This window comes from Natrix helvetica (assembly GCF_964273705.1).
Source record: "Natrix helvetica genome assembly, chromosome: 5".
Classification (NCBI taxonomy): Eukaryota; Metazoa; Chordata; class Lepidosauria; order Squamata; family Natricidae; genus Natrix; species Natrix helvetica.
The window spans coordinates 61,050,651-61,070,986 of record NC_138551.1 but is presented as its reverse complement, the minus strand read 5'-3'; the positions used below and the strand labels follow the sequence as shown (position 1 = coordinate 61,070,986).

General features: G+C 35.1%; 1 protein-coding gene across 2 annotated transcripts in view; it reads left to right on the top strand.

Annotated features, from left to right (window-relative positions):
* RAB11FIP2 (RAB11 family interacting protein 2) overlaps positions 1-6,830 on the top strand; it is a 37,588-nt gene extending 30,758 nt beyond the window's left edge. Inside the window, exon 5 of one of the 2 annotated variants that reach the window (XM_081955443.1) lies at positions 2,919-6,830. In XM_081955443.1, the coding sequence (XP_081811569.1) occupies positions 2,919-3,146 (228 nt within the window). In that variant the 3' untranslated portion in view covers positions 3,147-6,830. The remainder of the gene's footprint in view (positions 1-2,918) is intronic. The other variant, XM_081955444.1, reaches the window with a different exon arrangement.
* Positions 6,831-20,336: the final 13,506 nt, after the last annotated feature.

Genomic DNA, 20,336 nt, shown 5'->3' with positions numbered 1-20,336 from the left:
TCAATTACAATCTGCTCCTGCTTTTGGTGCAGACCAACAGTGAGAGATGGAAAAAAGGATGTTCTGTAAATTCCTTAGTATTTATATTTTCCTGCAACTTTCTTATTGAAGTTCTGCCAGAATTAATCAGCTGAACCATTCTGATAGTTGCAGGATTTACCCAGAATTCCCTGGGTTGTGATATTTATTTATTTGTTGCTTTTGTGTGAGTATTTGTGTCCCAATTTTCAATTAACTAGCTATTCACATATAACAAAAGAGAGAGAGAGAGAGGCCCCGTCATCAGGTTTACAAACTAAAAAAAAAGCAAGATATACAAGCAAAGGGAGTGGATGAGATCAGTTCTTCGATGCCAGAACAAAGTAATAAACTATACCCAGGATTTGTGACCAGCTGGGCAAGCCTAATCTTCATTCCTCTAATTCTTTCTTGAATGGCAATTAATTGTTCCTGTTTCTTTCACTTTTCCCCTTTTCAGGCTCAAGTCTGCAGGTTGTTGCAGCTAAGGGTTTCTATCTACATAGAAGGATATAGCTGTTCTTTTCCTGGCTTATGAATATAATTAGCCTGATCATTCCAGTACTTCATAGTCATAATGGTTGCCCTAGATCCTTAATTGATAGCAGAAACTACAGTCCGTTCTTTTTGCTTGTTTTCTTATATTAGGGCTAGGTTTTTCCATTTGTTGTTAGTTGTGAAGACCCATCACGACCCCATGGACAATGTTCTTCCAGGCCTTCCCGTCCTCTATCATCCCCTGGAGTCCATTTAAGCTCATGCCTACTGTTTCAGTGACGCCATCCAGCCACCTCATTCTCTGTCGTCCCATTCTTCTTGTGCCCTCAATCTTTCCCAGCATTAGGCTCTTCTCCAGTTAGTCTTTCCTTCTCAATAGGTGGCCAAAGTATTTGAGTTTCATCTTCAGGATCTGGCCTTCTAAAGAGCAGTCAGGGTTGATGTCCCCTAGGATTGACCGGTTTGATTGCCTTGTACTCCAAGGGACTTGCAAGAGTCTTCTCCAGCACCATAGTTCAAAGGCCTCAATTCTTTGGTGCTCAGCCTTTCTTATGATTCAACTTTCATAGCCTTACCTTGCAACTAGGAAAACCATAGACTTGACTATGCACACTTTTGTTGGCAGGGTGATGTCTCAGCTTTTAAGTATGCTGTCTAGATTTGCTAGTTTTTTTCCATACCATTGACCAATTGTACAATGGGATATATAAATACAAATCAGAACTTGATTTAAACAGAATTTCTTTGGAATAGCAAGTTTGATAGAAACAATAGAAATATACCAAATCTTATAATTCTTGATGTCCAGTGGCTGATTTGATAAAATGTATGAAACTGTTGTTGCCTCCTGTTACCTATAAACACCATTACAACTTCTAGTGAGGAATAAATGCAATAGCATTCCTGATTTGTTTGTGCTTGCGTCAGTTATAAAATTGCATATGTTGCTTGCATGGAAATTTGTACACAGAAAGACACATATAGTGAATAATTCTGAAATTGTATGGTTAAAATTGGCTGTGATGTTGTTGTGGCCCGCCAGCTGAGCTGGCAGCAGAGTCGAACAGTGAGGAGGTTGGGGAGGAACATGGGCCAGTCCTAGAGACTGGGAAGGCTCGGACGAAGGCTCTGTGTCAGAGGCAAGATGGGGCCAAGGCCATCTGGTAGTTGTCAGTTGTCTTCAGAGCTAAACAGCAGTGAGACAGAGGAACAGCTGGAGCTGTCCCCAGTGTGCACATGCGCAGAGCTGCCAGAAGAAAAGAACAGCTAAGAAATCAGGGTTGACTTGGGTGTAAAGTCACAGGTAGATGATGAATGGACCCTCCCATAGGAAATAAGAGAGGAATGAAAGGGGGTGTGGGCTTTTGCAGGAAACAATTTGTTGGTTCATTAGTTCATTTCAGGAGTGTCTGTGAATCTCAGAGATTCTGTGCCAAGTCCTTCCTTGCACAGCACTGCATTTGGAAAATATTTACATGGCAGATTTCCAAGCTAGATAAGGTCTGTGGTCATAACTTCACCTTTGAAAGACTGTTTACCAGGCCTTTGCTGAATGTGAATGAGAGGAATTCACTTAAGTTTAATAAAAGGGATTTTGTCGGGACCGGTATCTGCTTTGTACTTTTTGGGGCATCCCAGGTCAGAACAGATGCAGAAATATTACCTGCAGCTTCCACATGGTAGTAATATAAGTATCCTTGGTTTTTACCATCCATACGACACATAGGGCACATTTACTAAATGCTCTCTGCATTTCTTTAGAAATGGGGTTCTAATTATTCATTAATTCATGGAATTTGTGACCATTGTACATCACCATGTACAGTGCTATGTAGGATGTTCTATGATAGAGTAAGATCAATGCTGAAATTACATGAAGTGACATGGAGAAACTGGGTTAAATACAAGTAATCCTTAATTTATGACCATTTATTTAACAACTCATGAATGAAGACTGACCCAGATTACATCCTGTTTAACAACTTATGACAGCACTGGAAAATGGCTGGCTTTCGCACTTAAGAACGTTGCAGTATCCCCACAGTCATGTGAACAAACTTTACCACTGGTCAATTGCACATGTTTATGATGTTTGCAGACTTCACATGATCACCATTTGTTACCTTCTCAGTGGCTTCCAACAGGCAAAATAATGTGGGAAGCCACATTTGATTATTAACTCTGTAAAAATTGTGATAAAATAGAGTATGAATGTATTTGCAGTATCTATGCAGAGGTGTTTGTCAGAAGTGCATTTCTTTGCTCTTTATTTAAACGTGCTTCTATAATGCATATGGCATTATGAATTACATAGAGAAACTTTTGTGAAACCCCTGACTCACATTTTTCTATTAAGACAATGCTTCTAGTTCTGTCATCTTAAAGAAATATCTTTATTCTAGGATGGAAATCCTTTTGATGCTGCAACAGGATATCGTAATCTTACTTATGAAGAGGTCTTACAAGAGTTGATGAAACACAAAGAACAATTGAAGAAAAAAGATACCCACATTCGTGAACTTGAGGATTATATTGACAATCTTTTAGTACGAGTAATGGAAGAAACTCCAAGTATTCTACGAGTGCCATATGAACCTTCTCGGCGAGCTGGCAAATTTTCAAAAACCTAAGCAAATGCCAACACTCCTTGGTATTAATTAAGATAATGGATCACTTAGTCCAGTGTTTTGATATTGTAAATTTCATATTCATGCTTTGTCCTGAAAGCATTTGACTCCAAATTTAAGTTAGTATTAGTTCTTGAATCTGTATATAAACTCCAGGTTTTATAAGGTGAAATGTAAACTCCTTTTGCTGCAAAACATTCCTTTACCTTGAACATGTGCATCCAGGTATGCTTTATTTTCAAAATATTATGCTTAGTTTGGATTATCCTGTACAATAGTCATTTAATATACATACTTGAATATTTATTTTGCACTTCAATCAAACACTTTGGAGTTTTGCAGCATGCTGCCAGAATGAATGTGCACAGTCAGAATGTGTCTTGCAGATCTGAAGGAAAACGTGATGTACTTTAGGAATCACTACTACCGTAAATGAGGTGATAATACATTTTTGCCTGAGGAGATGGACAGTATTGATCCTTAGTGTAGAGCTTGAAACAATTACATTTGTGCTCTTGAAGAAATGTGAGCTTTTCAAATGGCAAATTCCATAATCTGCATGGATGGACCAGAGCTTAATATACAAAATACAGCATGCCATTGATTTAAGCATTCACATGCATATTTAAAAAGCGAGAAATAAAGCAAAAGAAACTAGTGGATAATACCTCATTTGTTTAGACTATTAGAAGTATGGGGACAAAAGCTGACAGGAACATAGGAGTCTAACTATTCATATGTCAGCTATTCATGTGTGTTTAGAGGGTTTGTCTGTATACACATATGCATATGCATAAACATATGCATCATTTGGGTTCTGCAATATTTGAGACAATAAATTGAGATTAACTTGCTTGTTTTCTTCAATATAGGAAATTATTTTTTAAAATAGATTGCAATTATTTCAGTACTGTATTCTGTGTCACAGTCAAATATTGTCCTCTATTAAAGAACGATGGGCATATTTGACTCAGCATGTCTCCGACTAAATAAATTTATGTGCATTGTTATGCAACTATTTCAAAGTGGTAAATGCAATTCTAATGGAAAATATTGCCATACAGAAAATATTGTTTACTATATTGTCATCAAAAAGTTATTCCTTTATTTTATAAAAATTCAGGCAGAATGATTGCTTGTAAGTGCGAATAGGCTTAGACATAAGGAGGATGCAGTGTTGGGAAGAATGAAATGATGTTTTTGTTCAATTTTCTTCTTGATTGTGTAATGAACATTTTTTTCATACACAAACATATTAAGGATTTCTATGAAGAAGAATGGAAACTATTTTTCCTTTTCCAAAGTAATAATAATTTCAATTCAGAAAGTTTTGTTTTTTTATTATGTATTACTAATTAAAACCCTTTTGTAACTAAAATAGGTTAGCGTATTATCAGAAGGAGCAAGTATTCCTTGTATTTTTAAATTTCCCTACCCACATTAAGCAGCATATGTGCCATGAACAGAGATCCCATTTGGATTATTAGACTTTGGTTTATTTTTCGATACAGTTTGGAATAAACAAGTAAAACCTATTAAGTGGAGATAGTTTGCATACATTTTTCCTCTATAATTCCAATAAGGTACAAATCCTATGCTATGCTTTATTTGTTAATGTTAACTTGTGCATTTAAAATAGGTCTTTATTTTCATAGTTTGTATAGAATATATTTTAAAAATCAGTTGGTGAATGAAAGCTTACAGATGTTGCATAGTAACACATTTAATGCCTTCCACTTATATTATTTAAAATCTTGAGCCAATGACATTTAATCTGAGATTCCATTATATTAAATTCATTAGGTCCTTCCTACATGTGTTCTTCAAATATACCAGATGAATGTAAACCACTTTATATGTTGGAATTCTTAATATTTAACTTTTTAAAACTTTTTAAGTTTTCAAATTAACTTGGTTAATCTTAATGGGAAATATCAACAGACTGGAGTGTATAGTGTTTAATTCTTAGAATTAAAGTTAAGCTTTATGAAGGTTTTTGTTTTTTGTTTTGCTTAAATTCTCTACTTCTTTTAATTTCTGCTTGACACAAAAGTGAATTAAAAGATACTTTAAATTTACAATAGTTAATTATAAAAATCACAAAACGCAGGTATATTAAAAGACATCATAAAATATATTAAATGCGATGTATATAAATAGCAACTCTATAATTTATATATTAAATGGCTTATATATTTATTAATATAATTTAAATACTCCTTTGTGATCAACTTCTTAAATATCAATTTCTTTAGGTACATAATAACTGAAACTTCAAATGAGGTACAGGGCTTCCTTTTATAAATGTTTTACAGAAGCAAGCACAAAGCATCAGCTATAATATAAATTAGCAGGGACTGCCTTTGAAAGCATAATTGTTGCGTCTATATTTTTTTAACAGTATAGAAGGCAATTTTGCTTTAAATACGATGTTGGTGAAATCACAGCCAGTATTAATGTGTTTTCAGAGCTTATTATTCTCTGCAAAGCATAAAATTCATCAATTTGTTTAAAATAGAATGCTGTCTCCAAAATGTTCCATACAAAATAAATTCTGAAGCATTGTTTAAAATCAAATTACATCTATTGAGATTACCTGATGGGTAATATTGGAAAAGCATATATTTCACACACTCTTGTGATACCTTGCATGAACATTAATTTGAGCTTAATTACCATTTTTCACTGAATATGGAATTATCCATAAATTATAGTTGGCTAATCTATTGTTGTTCGCCTTAAATCAAGGGCTATTTGTAATGGTCCAGCTATGAAAACATTGCCTGTATTTTGAAGGCTTTTTCAATTGGAGTAATACTCTTTGTTAAGCATTTTAATGACTTTAATGACTTTTGCTCAGATTCTTAAAAGAAATCAAATGTATATCTTAACGTTATTGCTGCACTGAATATTATTAATAATGTAAAATGGCTATCTATCCAAAGGCCTGTGCACAAGTTGTACATTTGTAGAGTGTTAGGAATGCAAATATATGTATTTGAAAACATGTTTTAAATATGTTAATTTCCTCCTGATTTAAAAGCAACTGAAGAAAGGCCACAGCATTGATAGGAAGAAAAAGGCAGTATTAATTCCATTAAACTATTTCTAAACATGAGATATCTTCCCGATTTCCCTTTTATGATTTCCAATATAGTTCTAGATTTCATTACTGTTATTAAAAGTTTTTAGTATGCAACTGCTATAGCACTTTATCTTTTTTTAAATTTTAAAAATAATTTTACAACTGTAACACTATCACACCCTAAAAGATTGTCAGCCCAACTAAATCTTCTAAACCAAGTATCAAAAGAATCTCAAGTACATATATTTCAGTTTATCATGAATGATGTATCCAATTCATTCAGCATGGATGATTCCAGTTTTTATGTATTAGTGTGATAAAATGCATAAACCTGTATAGCCATATATTAAATCCCCAAAAAGGTCTTGCACAAAGAAAAGTTCAGCTGTTTTGTTGAACGACGATTTTTCTCCACAAAATGGAAAGTCATGATGTAAGTTGTGCCTATGTGTGTAGAATGTGAAAATGCATGAACCATCAGTTTTGTTGCATTTGTAGTCTTCAACACTTTTTAAAAATCAAAATTGTAATCCTAAATTTTAGATTTTGTCCCAGTGGTTGCTGCATGTTAAGCACTAATAAAATGCCACTGTGTACTCCGGTCACTTGTGTCCTCATCATTTTAATGTATTCGGTATATGCTACATTTTACTATGCCATACCAAATTAGTAGATGAAATGTAATAAGATTTAAAAATTCCAATTAGTCAGTGCCTGGTAAACCCCTGCTACAGGGGAAAAGCTGGGTACTGAACTCAACAGTTCCCGAGCAGCCTCTTTCTGAAGGTGGATCCTAGTTGGCACCACGATTGACAGAAACATCCCTCCCTCCCCCAGCAAATCTGCCAGAAATGATGCCTGGAGAAGACTCAGGAGAAAAAGACAAAAACCATAACTGAGTAAACATGGTTATATGCTCACATTAGCTGATAAGAGTGGTAAAGTAGGCTCACTGTTATTGCATCAGTTACTTGTCCTGCAGTCTTGTTTAGGTTTAAGACTCCCTTTTGGAGAGGAGTCATTTTAGTCAGCTGCTAAAATCAGTTTGCATAATACTATGCTGACAGAGAAGTGCCATAATGTTGACTCATTAGAATTTGGGGAGTGACTAGGGCACTGCCCTCCCATATTATGATTCTCTTTGTATGGGTGAACTCCAAGGAAGTTGAAGGGGTAAGGTCTTCTGCCATATATAAATACTTCAGATCCCTGTTTTTTGTGAGGAGTGAATGAGGAAGTGGCCACTTCGAACCATGAGATTGATAAGCAATCTCTGTGTGGGGGGAGTTGCCTACAGTCAAGCAGTAGATTGTGGTACATTCTCTAAAAATGCCATCTCTGGATCCTTTGTTCCTAAATTACTATTGGACACTCTCCAAACTTCTCCTTTGGGAATCTGGATGGAATTGATACACCTCTCCTGCTCCTTTTAGATGTTTTGTGGAATTTGATACCATTGACCATAGTTATTTAGTAACTTATCTTTGAGGATTGGGAAGATGAAACACTGCTTTACAGTGGCTCTTCTTCCTAAGAAGATGATCTGCAGTTATGGGAAGAGAATGGTCAACCCAGTGGCCTCTGATATATGGGATATCTGTGGAGAGTAAAAGGGTGATCTTGATGGGGAAGATTGGATAGAGGCAACAAGCAAATAAACATTGCAGAAGCCCAGGTTGAGGTTTGACAGGGGCAGAGTGAAGTGGCAAAAGTATTCCAAATTCACATGCAGATAGAAGGACAAGCACATTCTGACTTGCAAAATTCTGTTACAATAGCAAATCTTAATAAAACTTAAAAATACTTTTAGAAACACCTGGTATCTGTTTCTTGGTGTAGTGTATCTTTAGGGTTACTTCAGGGGCTGCTTATCCCATGCATTTAACATCTATATCAAACCACTGGGGAAGGTCCAATAGTTTGAGCTATGTTGTTATCAGTATACTAATGATACCCAGATATGTGTCAGTTCCCTGGGCACAAGATACATTCTGTTGACGTTCTTTCTCAGTGTATGGAGGCTATGACAGTCTGGAGTGGATAGAACAGGCTGAAGTCAAATCCAAGCAAGGTGGACTTGCTGTTCTCGCAACAATCACAGCCTGGTGAACAAATCTTTCTCAACCTAAGACATCTAGGTGGGACTTGGTTCTTTGAAGACTAATTTGAATATACTTCTAATTATCCCTAAGAGAGTTCACCCTGAGCAGATGGGCTGGCTGATCTTTCACTGACATCACCTTTATAGAAGAGATATTTACTATCATTGCTTATGAATGTACAATATATTTCTTTGTAAGGCCTGATTGCCCCTATTGGCTTCAGAAAATGCAAGCTTTGTATTATCCAGTCAGAACTAAGCATCTTACAAATTGTGCTTTTAGTTATAGAGTACTAAATACAGCAAAGTCAGTTCAAACCCATGTGTATCAATCTATGCTGCTTTTAACATAATCTTACATCAAAAACTTAAGGTATTCCATCACTTATGTGAAATTGATTTAAATAACTCCTATCTGACTGAACAAACAGTTTTCTGAAGAGTAAAGTTATAAAGAGTATTTATCTATATTTTAGTTTGATCAATAAGAAATGATTCTGGGGCAATCCAAAGGTGCTTTTTCAAGAGATAAACCTCAAGTGGCCTCAACGACCCTCTAAAAGAATGCAAATTGCCAGCTGTCTGCAAGGAATATAAATCCTTCCATTGCCTACCATCCAGTCAGAGCTGAAGAAACATCTTGGATGAAAAGTGAAAAGTCTTCAAAGAAAAGATAGTCCAGTTGCCTTTTGAAAAAGCATATTTGGGACATCTATGACCTGGATGACTGAGAATCTCTATAGACGTTTCTGAGGCAAGTTATAAACACAAAAGATTCAAATTCAGATAACTAAATACAGCAAAAGTAATCTGTTGATTATCTTACACACAGAGATTCTTAAAAGTGCTATAAGATCTAAAATATCTGATAAATGACAGAGTGAAATATGATTTGGATTTACATGTGTGCATACAAATTGCAAACATAAATGTTATTTAGTATAAGTTTTTTCTTCATTTTTTTTAGTTTCTCCGTCTCTGAAAAAGAGTGAAAATGGCACTTTGTAATTTTTCTTCTGTTTCTCTATCACGGTGTATGATATAGATTCACTATACATTAAATGCCAAACCCTCAATAATACCTATGATCAAATCTTTATGATATGTTTTTATACTGGTTCTAAGATAGAAAATAAATTAACTGATGGATCTTCCAGATACCTACAGATTTGTATGTAGACAATGATGTTTACTCCAAGTAGAAAACAGAAGAATAATTTGGTCTATGGGTTAAGGTACAAGGCTAGAAACTGGGAGATCTATGCTGCTTTTTAAAATACTCTTACATCAAAAAGGTATTCCATCATTCATGTGAAATTGATTTAAATAACTCCTATCTGACTGAAAAAGAATCTGCAGTTAAATTCCTGAAGCAAAGGCATGGAAGTAATATGCCAATAGAGAAAGGCTTCTTTTATATAATAAAAAACTGTTTTATTGATGAAAGGAATTGTTTGCATATGAGAATAAAATTGGTTTTCAACTGGAAGATGAAATTACTCACATGCTCACTATTGATAGGTTAAATATACTAATAGTAATATATACTATTAACATATATAGTATATAAAATATATACTATTAAAATATACTAAACATATACTAATATACATCATCAATTGGACACTAGAGAAGTTTCTTATACTACATTTCATAATCTTCAGCCAAGCAGTCAGACAAAACTATTGGAACAGTTATAGAACAGAACTCTCTTATATTCCTATTATTTCAATTTCAGTGGCTTTGTAACTGCTGGTTACAGATGTTGACCTTCCTTAGATTGCTGCCTGAAGCTCACAGGTGCATTACTTTGCAAGGTTAGTATACAATAACTTTATTTCAGTATTTTATATTGACTGTATGTATGTTGGCAATAGAATATAGTCATAACAAATCAGCAAAATTATGTTAAAGATGGCATCACAAACTTCATATAATGATATATGTGGTTTTGTATAATTTTACATATATACATAATTCAATGATTATGTTTCTGAATAATAAAACAAATTATCTGACTTATAGTTAGTCAGATTTTTAGTTTAATTGCTTTAAAAATAAAGAATACAATCACTTTAGAGGACATTTAGTCAATTTCCAATTGTACAAAGACAGGAGCACTTTCTTTTAGCAGAGATTAATTTGAATTCATTTTCTCAGTTTAAGATACCTACCTGTGCATATTTGACTATGGTTCTGTTTAATTAAAAACCATTATATTCTGATTTTCAATGCAAGATGGTAGGAAGTTTAGCAGATGGGTTTGTAACTAAGGCACAGCCCATAAGACATATGCCTGGGGCAAATGCATTGCTTCAGCCTGCTGTCACCTCAGTTTTTGAGATTGCTAGGACACTTTTCTAAACCTTCAGGGATTAGACTCACCAGTATCAGCAGGCAGTGTCTTATGAAATCTGGTGACATAGGCTGAATGTGGCAGGCCAGATTGCCTCTATTGTTGCCCCATGTAGGTGCCTGCCGCATAGTGCCAATAGCTTTAACAAGGAAAAACATTGCAATGTGTCATGTCACCTCCTCCTAAATGATTGCTGCTGGCCTTGTTAAGGTGTTGTGGGCCTCATTTTCAGATCTCTGTGGTTTCCATTAGAAATTCCTTGAAAATTAACTCCCCAGGACACCTTTAGAAGTAACTTCAAAGAGTCTCATTTAATGAGTATCATGCCATTCTATAAACGTTCCCAACAATGGCATTAGAAAAACCAATATTCCCTTGTTCTCTATGGCTGCATCAATGAGTTAACTCCACAGCAACACTAAATATAAAATAAGAACCTGCTTCAACAAGATGTGGACTTGACCAACTATCAATAGTTTGTAGTCATTGTAGTTAAAACAGCCGCAGTTTTAATTAATGTTATAACTAAGGCAGCACAATTAACAATCTAATAATCAATACAATTCACATGAGACATTCTGGTTTTCAAAGGCAGTATATTTGTGAGGCAATCAAAACAGTTTCCGGTGGTTTGAGGCAAAGATTTTGCATAGTTTCTTCCTGAAATACTACTCTATTTCTTTTTTTAAAATCTGCAAATACGAATGTTTAAAAAGTCATACAAAATAATGTAACAATACATTCTTTAAATAGTTAGATAATAATGTCAAAATAGACATCGAAATATTTATATGACGTAGCAAAAAGCTATATAGAACTCTTAATATAGAAACATACATGTTGTTTGGGTGCCAGCTTGCTCATGCTGTTAGAGGAAACAACAAAAGAAGCCTTGTTAGATCATAGGAATGATCCAGTTAAGATCAGTATTTTGTTTTTTGCTACCAGATGAATGTTCTTAGAATCTCAGAAGCAGAGCATTAAACTTTAGCATTGCTCTTTAAATTCTAGGCAGATGAGAAATTACAATCTTAAAAAAAGATTGTTCTTGTTTCCTGCACAGAATTTGCACAGTATTATATTTATCCTTTCATTCCTATCCACACACCTTACACTTTTCAGTGAATATCAGCTTCAGGTTATAGCAATGCTTTAAAGAGAAAAAGGCTTACAAAAAATAAAAAAGGCATCTTGCTATATTAAACCACTGCCCAAATTGAGGTCCATGATTTCCGCAACAATAATGTCACATGTGCCTTTGCTTTTAGGGAAAATATTACAAGTTAGTTTCCAACATACAGTATAAAGTCACCCTAGGGTCTACTTACTTTTAGAACCTTAAGGTACTGCAATTTATGTACTATTATAGAACTATTAAGAAATGTTCAGTTTATGAATGGCTGATGAAAAATAGATGAAAAAACTAGTCCAAACTTGAAAAATAACACACAAACAGCTTTCTGAAGAGTAAAGTTATAAAGATTGTTCTGGATATTCCTCCTGGGTGTTTAATCAAAATATTGCTTCTACAACATTTACTTGTAATTACTTAAGAGTATTTATTTATATTTTAGTTTGATCAATAAGAAATGATTCTGGGGCAATCCAAAGAGATAAACCTCCAGTGGCCTCAACGATCCTCTAAAAGAATGCAAATTGCCAGCTGTCTGCAAGGAATATAAATCCTTCCATTGCCTACCATCCAGTCAGAGCTGAAGAAACTTCTTGGATGAAAAGTAAAAAGTCTTCAAAAAAAAATAGTCCAGTTGCCTTTTGAAAAAGCATATTTGGGACATCCATGACCTGGATGACTGAGAATCTCTATAGACGTTTCTGGGGCAAGTTATAAACACAAAAGATTCAAATTCAGATAACTAAATACAGCAAAAGTAATCTGTTGATTATCTTACACACAGAGATTCTTAAAAGTGCTATAAGATCTAAAATATCTGATAAATGACAGAGTGAAATATGATTTGGATTTACATGTGTGCATACAAATTGCAAACATAAATGTTATTTAGTATAAGTTTTTTCTTCATTTTTTTTTTAGTTTCTCAGTCTCCGGAAAAGAGTGAAAATGGCACTTTGTAATTTTTCTTCTGTTTCTCTATCACGGTGTATGATATAGATTCACTATACATTAAATGCCAAACCCTCAATAATACCTATGATCAAATCTTTATGATATGTTTTTATACTGGTTCTAAGATAGAGAATAAATTAACTGATGGATCTTCCAGATACCTACAGATTTGTATGTAGACAATGATGTTTATTCCAAATAGAAAACAGAAGAATAATTTGGTCTATGGGTTAAGGTAAAAGGCTAGAAACTGGGAGATATGAGTTCTAGTCCCATCTGACGCAGAAAGCCAGCTGTGACTATAGGACGGTCACTTTCTATCAACCTTAGGAAGGAGACAATGGCAAAACGTGACAAATCTTGCCAAGAAAACTAATCAAAATCAAACATGATTGAGCAGAAGAAAAAACAAAATGCACTAGCAGGAAATATTGTGACACAATAAACATGGCAGATCACATCTTGTAAGAAGTGGTGTGTGATAGAAAACACATAAACATGTTAACTATGAAGGTAAGCAGTGGCAAGTGGTACTTCCCAGGTATGTGAATGGCATTCAATTCCTGTTCATGGAAATCAGTGTGCAATATGGAGGGAGTCTTATCGCTAGAACTTAGAATCCTATTTGTGGAACGTTTCAATTAACAGAAGACATCAATGCAGTAGATATTGCAATATCACTATAGCCTACCTATGGTGTATTCATGGTTCCACAAAAAACTTTTGTGAATGACTGGAGTAGAGAACATGTTCCCCATCATAAAACATGAAATGCCTAAACAGGTTTAGAAGCTTTGTCTTCTAATAATGATTAGCATGTATGTGAGGAAAAATACACATTACCATGTCCCTTTTTCTATACACAAACATTATGTAGAAAAAGTTAACATATTCTCATGCATTTAGTAACATTCCTATATGTTAAAAGAAAAAGAAAAAAAATAACAGGTTAGCATGGACTAGACCAATCATGTATGAATGGGGATGCATGAAGAAATCTATATCTTTCATGCAGGAGATATGTTTGTTCTAGGATTCCCTACATATAAGGAGATATACATATATCTGCATAAAGGGTCAAATGAGATAGAATGATGAAAACTGTTTCTCCACAAGGTCCACCCATCCTTATGTACATTGTGGTGTTGCACACATGCCCCAAAATGGGGAAGCTTGTGGCAAAATGACACAATGCTGCTTTCATCAAATTGATAGAAATAGGAAGTTTCTGCAGACACTCATGAACAGCAAGCACACAGGCTCTCTATCCCCTCAACAATGGTACATACAGTGGAACCTCTGGTCACAACCATAATCCATTCCAGGACTTCAGTCGCAACCCGATTTGGTCGTGACCAGAAGCAAGTCTGATTGCGCATGCACGTACAAAAAAAATGGCGCAGAAGGGGAAATCGCCATGGCAGGGAAAATCATCATGGCTGGGTTTAATTGCCACCCAAGGATGTGTTCATGATCAGAGTGAAACATTTAGTGGATTTTTTGGTTAGCACCCGATTTGGTCAGGGTCAGAAGCATTCATGACCCAAGGTTCTATTGTATTGAGTTAATATTTTTCCAGCAATATTCCTTGCAATATTTACTTCTACCCAAGATTTTTGTTAAATTTCAGAGGCATGTAACTAACCTAGAAGAATTCAGTAGCTTGTTATGTTCTACTGATTGTGCTACACAGAATGTAGAGTTAATTAAATACCATGTGTTTTGATGTTTACATATACAGTAAATATCCATATAAAATATAGTGCTAACATTGCTTTCATGTTTAGGAAGTTTGAATTTGAGACTACAGTTTGGCAGTTTCTAATGTTTTTGGATGATGTTTTTAATACAGTAAACAGAAGGAAGCTTTTCAGAAAGAGAGAAGTAGACCAAATATCATGTGTTGTGACATGTCTTTGCTCATTGATTAATATAAACTACCAAGCTTAATTTCAATCAGTTAAAAAGGGAACCACTTAGAAAATGCAGGGAATGAGTTTCAGCTGGTTTAAAGAGCAAAATTGTTTCCTATAAAATGAAAACAGTGATCACAGCAAAAAGGATATTGACTTTCACAAAAAGTTAATAGAACAATTACTGTATTGCAAGAATCACACAATTCCTCCTGGCTTTTTTCTGTATTTAGCTATATGCCAGCCAATCAACTCAAGGAAGTTGTAGAAACGTAGTGATCGGATCAACCAATCATATATCTACAAAACAAACATTCCAGAAAAATAAACTCCTTAAAATAGTCTGAAAAATCACCTCCATTATAACTAATGTCAGAACTCCATTTTTCCAAAAGCACTAACTACAAGAACTGTCTCCATAGATTAGGATTCAAATTTTGTTCAGATAACATCATTCTTTGCTCCTATCATTGTTTGCTCACTATGGTTGTCATAGGCAAACTGTTCATTTTATTTTTATTCAGTGTCTTCTTTTACCAACAATAAATACACTTCCCTTGCATATCTGCATTAATGAAACTGGCATTCATTATGAAAATCTATTTCTGTGTCCTGTGGTAAAATGTTTTGGGGGAGATTTTCTAAAAATGAAATTGAAGAGTTACTGTGATATTGCTGCAATATGATAATGTCATTAAGCCAGACATATTGATATAAAAGCCTTTATAGCAATCTTTTTATGCCAATATCACCTGACATACTCTACAAAATATCAACTTCTTTTCTAATTGATTTGTGTTTTGAGGAGCGCGCTAAGAAAGCCTGATGAGACCCGAAGCAATGTCCTGTACATACACATACCAATTTAATTTGGCTCAATTGCACAATGAACTTTGCGTTTGGAATATTTGTGGATATAATTGTTAGATATTCAGACTAGCTACAGAGGTTTCCACTCCAGTCCTCCATTTAGGCGGGAAACCTGGTTAAATCTGATTGGTTGAGAGGCCTGACAGCTCCCTATAAAAGGGGAGCTGTCAGACCTCACAGTTGCTGGATTGTACATACTTGACTGCTAATAAAGAGCTGTTGTTGCCTTCAATCTGGAGTCTGTCCTCTCATTACCCTGATCTAACAATAATCAAAAGGCAGGATAACTTTGTTTAGAAAACAAAACCTATGACGAACCCCTCAAACTATTTAAAGGCAATTCTCTGTCTTCATGGATATTGCACCGCACACACACACACACACACCACAGATAATATTTTGAATTTGATATAATTATTATCGATATAAAGAAATGTGAGTTTCAAAAGTTTTCGTTCCTCAGAGATCAAAATTGTTACCAATTTTGTCTTCAGCTAGGGTTTTTTTTTTTCTGATCCAAACAAAACCCTACGCTACTATACAAACTTCATTCCTTTGAAATATACATAAAAACAAAAGTGGAATGTAGAGGTAGATAGAACAGAAATACTGCTGCAATTTAGACTGAGTTTCCTTAATTTCCAAATGTTGGGCCCTTAATTGGCTCAATTGCTTTTTTCTTTTTTAAAATATTAATTATTTGAAGAAACCTGGAAACATTCAAAGTGAAAATGATGTAAAAATACTTATCAATTAATGTCAACAGTGTTTTAATTCAGAATGTTTTCTCACTTCTGTACTCTTTTTAATGAGTTGATAAAGTATAGTATAATACATGATTTAATTTTTATCCCATCTTTATGTTTCTGTAATTTAAGGCAACATTCTAGTTAATGTTAACCACTTCTTGTTTTCCCCCACATCAACTCTATGAAGTGGTTGAGCTAAGAAGAAATGACTGACTGACCCAAAGTCATCCTGCTGGTTATTATGCCTAAGGAAATGCATGGTTTGCCAATTGCTAATCCAGCACTCTAATCACTACACTAAATTGGCATAGAATTAGATTTAGAGAATAAATGGGGCAATCCAAATATTAAAGGAAATTCTATCACATAGAAAATGTATTCGAATATTTTCAAACCCGGAGTCCTTAACTTACAACCACAACTGAACCCAAAATTTCTGTTGTTAAATGAGACATTTGCTAAGTGAGTCTTGTCTGATTTTATGACCGTTCTTGCCACATTTGTTAAGTGAATCACTGTAGTTTTTAAGTTAGTAACCTGGTTGTTAGGTGAACGTGGCTTCCCATCGACTTTGCTTGTCAGAAGGTCACAAAAGGGGATCACATGATCCTGGAATATCGCAACCAACATAAATATGAATCAGTTATACCAAGCATCCGAATTTTGATCTCATGATCATAGGATGCTGCAAAAGTTGTAACTGTGAAAAATGGCCGTATTTTTTCAGTGGCATTGTAACTTTGAACAGTCACTAAACGAACTGTTGTAAATCGAGGACGACCTGTAATTGTTGGTTTTTATCTTCGTGGTCTAATCTCTATAAAACTAGCATTGCTTTCAAATGGACCTGGAAGGTAGAGGAAAAGATGTCTTATGTCAGGCTTACGCTAGAGTGCTTTTCTGAGGAGGAGGCATTATTTTTAAAAAAGGCATGCTGAGGCAGAAGATAATTCCTGTTGACATAGAGACAGATTTTTAGAGTCTCTACAAATATAATACTTGGAAATAAGATGTTGAAACCCTAGGGAGCAAGACCTGGAGCATCTTTTTATAGCAAAATATCACAGAGAGCTTACCTTGGCACACTAACATCCTTCTTCTGTAGTTCTAGAATTTGGGGATTTTTTTAAAAAAAGAATCCTATTACAAATGTTTTTCCCCTTGTAGAGAGAAGTGTAATTGAAATGCTTATTCATGTCCTCTTACGCTTTTTTCTTTTGTAAGAATCCTTGTATACCTCACTACTCCTATAATCCACGGTTGCTCAGATTATTTCTAGGTTAGCTATTTATTTGCAGAACAAGGGGCTAGAATTTCACAATGAGTAGAAAAAATTCTGCTTTGTTAACTTGTCAGTCCAGGTGTTTAAGAAAAACAAATTGCTTAATATTGTAACGGTGCGTTTGTTATATTAAATGATATGAATAATAAAATATTTTTAGACCATCTAGGAAACTTCTGTATATTTTGAAAAATCTTATTTAGATACCCAGGTGTTCAATTTATTAGCTAGTATCCTAGTCTCCCACCCCAAAAAATTCTATAGCAATATCTTTTCTCTAATGCAGGGGTGTCAAACTCATGACAACCTATTGTTGTCAGGTGAAATATCACAATTTTTCCCCCATTTGCTAAACATGGGATGGGGGTGGCCAGCATGTGATGCATACGGCCTGGAACCTGCGAGTTTGAAACCCCTGCTCTAGCGTATTTAAGCATATAAAGTAGATGATGTATCATATCTATCATCTTTTCACTAAGTAAGCGTAGTAAAGTTACCCTGCCAGATTATTTATGACTACAAATCCTCAATACATATATTTGTAGTAGAGAAAAATACTTTGTACCCTGAAGGAATGGTTACATCTATTGGACTACCTCTTTCTTCCTTAGAGAAATACCTTCTCTATCATATGCATGTTTTTAAGACAATCTGGAGAGTGTTTAGAAGCATTATGGCTTTACAAACCATTTTGCCTTTTCAGATCATCTGCCTACCTAGCTAAAGAATGAAGTTGTTCCTGGAAAAAAAGACATTGCATGAACCACACATTTATAACTTCTGCCCATGAGACTAGTTAATCATACAAATGTTACTTTATAAGATCCATTGGATTGTCCTAGATCTCACTATCTTTCTGCCTTCACAACCTTTTTCTTTGTTTAATTCATCAACATTCACTAGGAAAATTGTTAATTATAATGTTTAAAAAAGGACAATAACTCATCGTCGTGTTGGGCTTATACAGGTATTTAACTTGCCTGTTTATCTTGAGATTTTGTGGGTGTGACTATTTGGCTTCGCTTTGGGGTTCATGTTCTGTTCAAGTTTGTATCTATAGGGAATAAGATTAAAAATGCAAACTTAAATATTTGTACCATGTTAGTTAAGTAAGGCTAAAGGGAAAGCATATTAGCTATTTGACCAAGCTGATATGGCTTTCCAATAGATTTCATCTTTGTATCCCTCCATTACTCAGCTATATAGTTGCAAATTGATATTCATAGTAGGCACAATATTATTCATATATGTGATATGCCAACTTGCCAGTACAAATATTTTGTTATGGAAGAGCAATGCCTCAAGGTTCATTCTGACATATTTAGCAATATGCCAAGATTATCTTGAAGCTTAGTACAGAAGGTAACTGTGAATATTAAAACAATATTAATTTCATGTCTTTCATTTTTTATATTTATGAATGTAGTTTTTCCCACTTGTTCATACCTTCTGTCTCTCATCTGATAAGTAACTTTAAGGAAAATGCCTTATTCCAATTTTGGTTGTGTGATCTCTAGTCATTGATGTGGTTGCTTATGGCTCCTTGGTTGTCTCTAGGTGTTGGGCAGGAATTAAGACCTTACATGTCAGGGTTGAAAACCCCACATCAAGGTGTCAGCATGTTTGGCAGTAAGATAATGAACTCATGATGTATAATTTGGGAAGCTCTATCCTTGGAGCAGAATTGCATGATCCAGCATGCAGAATATCTATTTTTGAGGTGCATCATTACCAAGAATGCATTCACAAAATTAATTGCACTTTAATACTTGTATATGGTATTTAAAACCTGCTTGGTACAGAATATAGCATATTATTCTCAAGACTATTCAATATACTCCATATATGGACTAGCATCTTGAATGGGAAGTTTTGCAACATTCATCTCATTCAAAGTGAGGGGAGAAAGGCTGAGCCTAGCTTTTGTTTTTCACCAATAACTTAGTTCTCAAGATATGATTGTGATTAAGGATACTTTCACAATAGGTTTTTGCCCAGTTCTAAAAATAGGTTAGCACTTGGGTGACCTGATTGTGCTGAGCAATAGAGCCAATGATATTTTGTTCAGCTGCACTGTCTCTAGAATAGCAGAAAACCCACCCTTTTTATTTACCATATTGAAGCTCTTCAGAATTTGTCATTGGTCCATTTTCCAAGTGGCAGAGCCTTGTCTTCCTCAAGCCTCTTGAGGAAGGCTTGAGGAAGAAAATGCTGGGTCAGTATTTTTCCCCCATGCCAGAATTACAGGTCTTTTAAGCGTAACAGAGTACAAAAGCCTTGACTGGATTGGATCTCTCTTTCCATAGCAACCTGTTCTGACCCGTGCTTCCAATGAATATGCAGATACAGGCTTGGCTGTCTGCCATGACTAATTACAAAGATAAAGCCACTCCTTGGCTAGGAGCCTAGAAAGTTGTCTTCAAGAACCCAAGATAAAACTTACAGAAGGCTTCTCAACGTCTCGTTTAATGGACTGTTGTTTCCTGCAAAGATTCCCCTCCTGTCGCTCCACCTATAAACTCTTTGGGAGGGGCAACACCCTTAACCAGCTGTCCTTACTTTCTTCTATGACGTCTTCTCCACAGCTGTTCCTTTCTCTTCTCAGCTCTACATAAACGCCCATCAGGGACAACCTCCCTCTGTTCCTCCTCAGTGTTCCCTGATTCAGATGCCCCCTGGTGTCCAACAGGCTTCTCTAGTTCCTGCTCTGACTCCAAACACCCTCCAGAGTCTTTCTCATCCTCCAGAGCA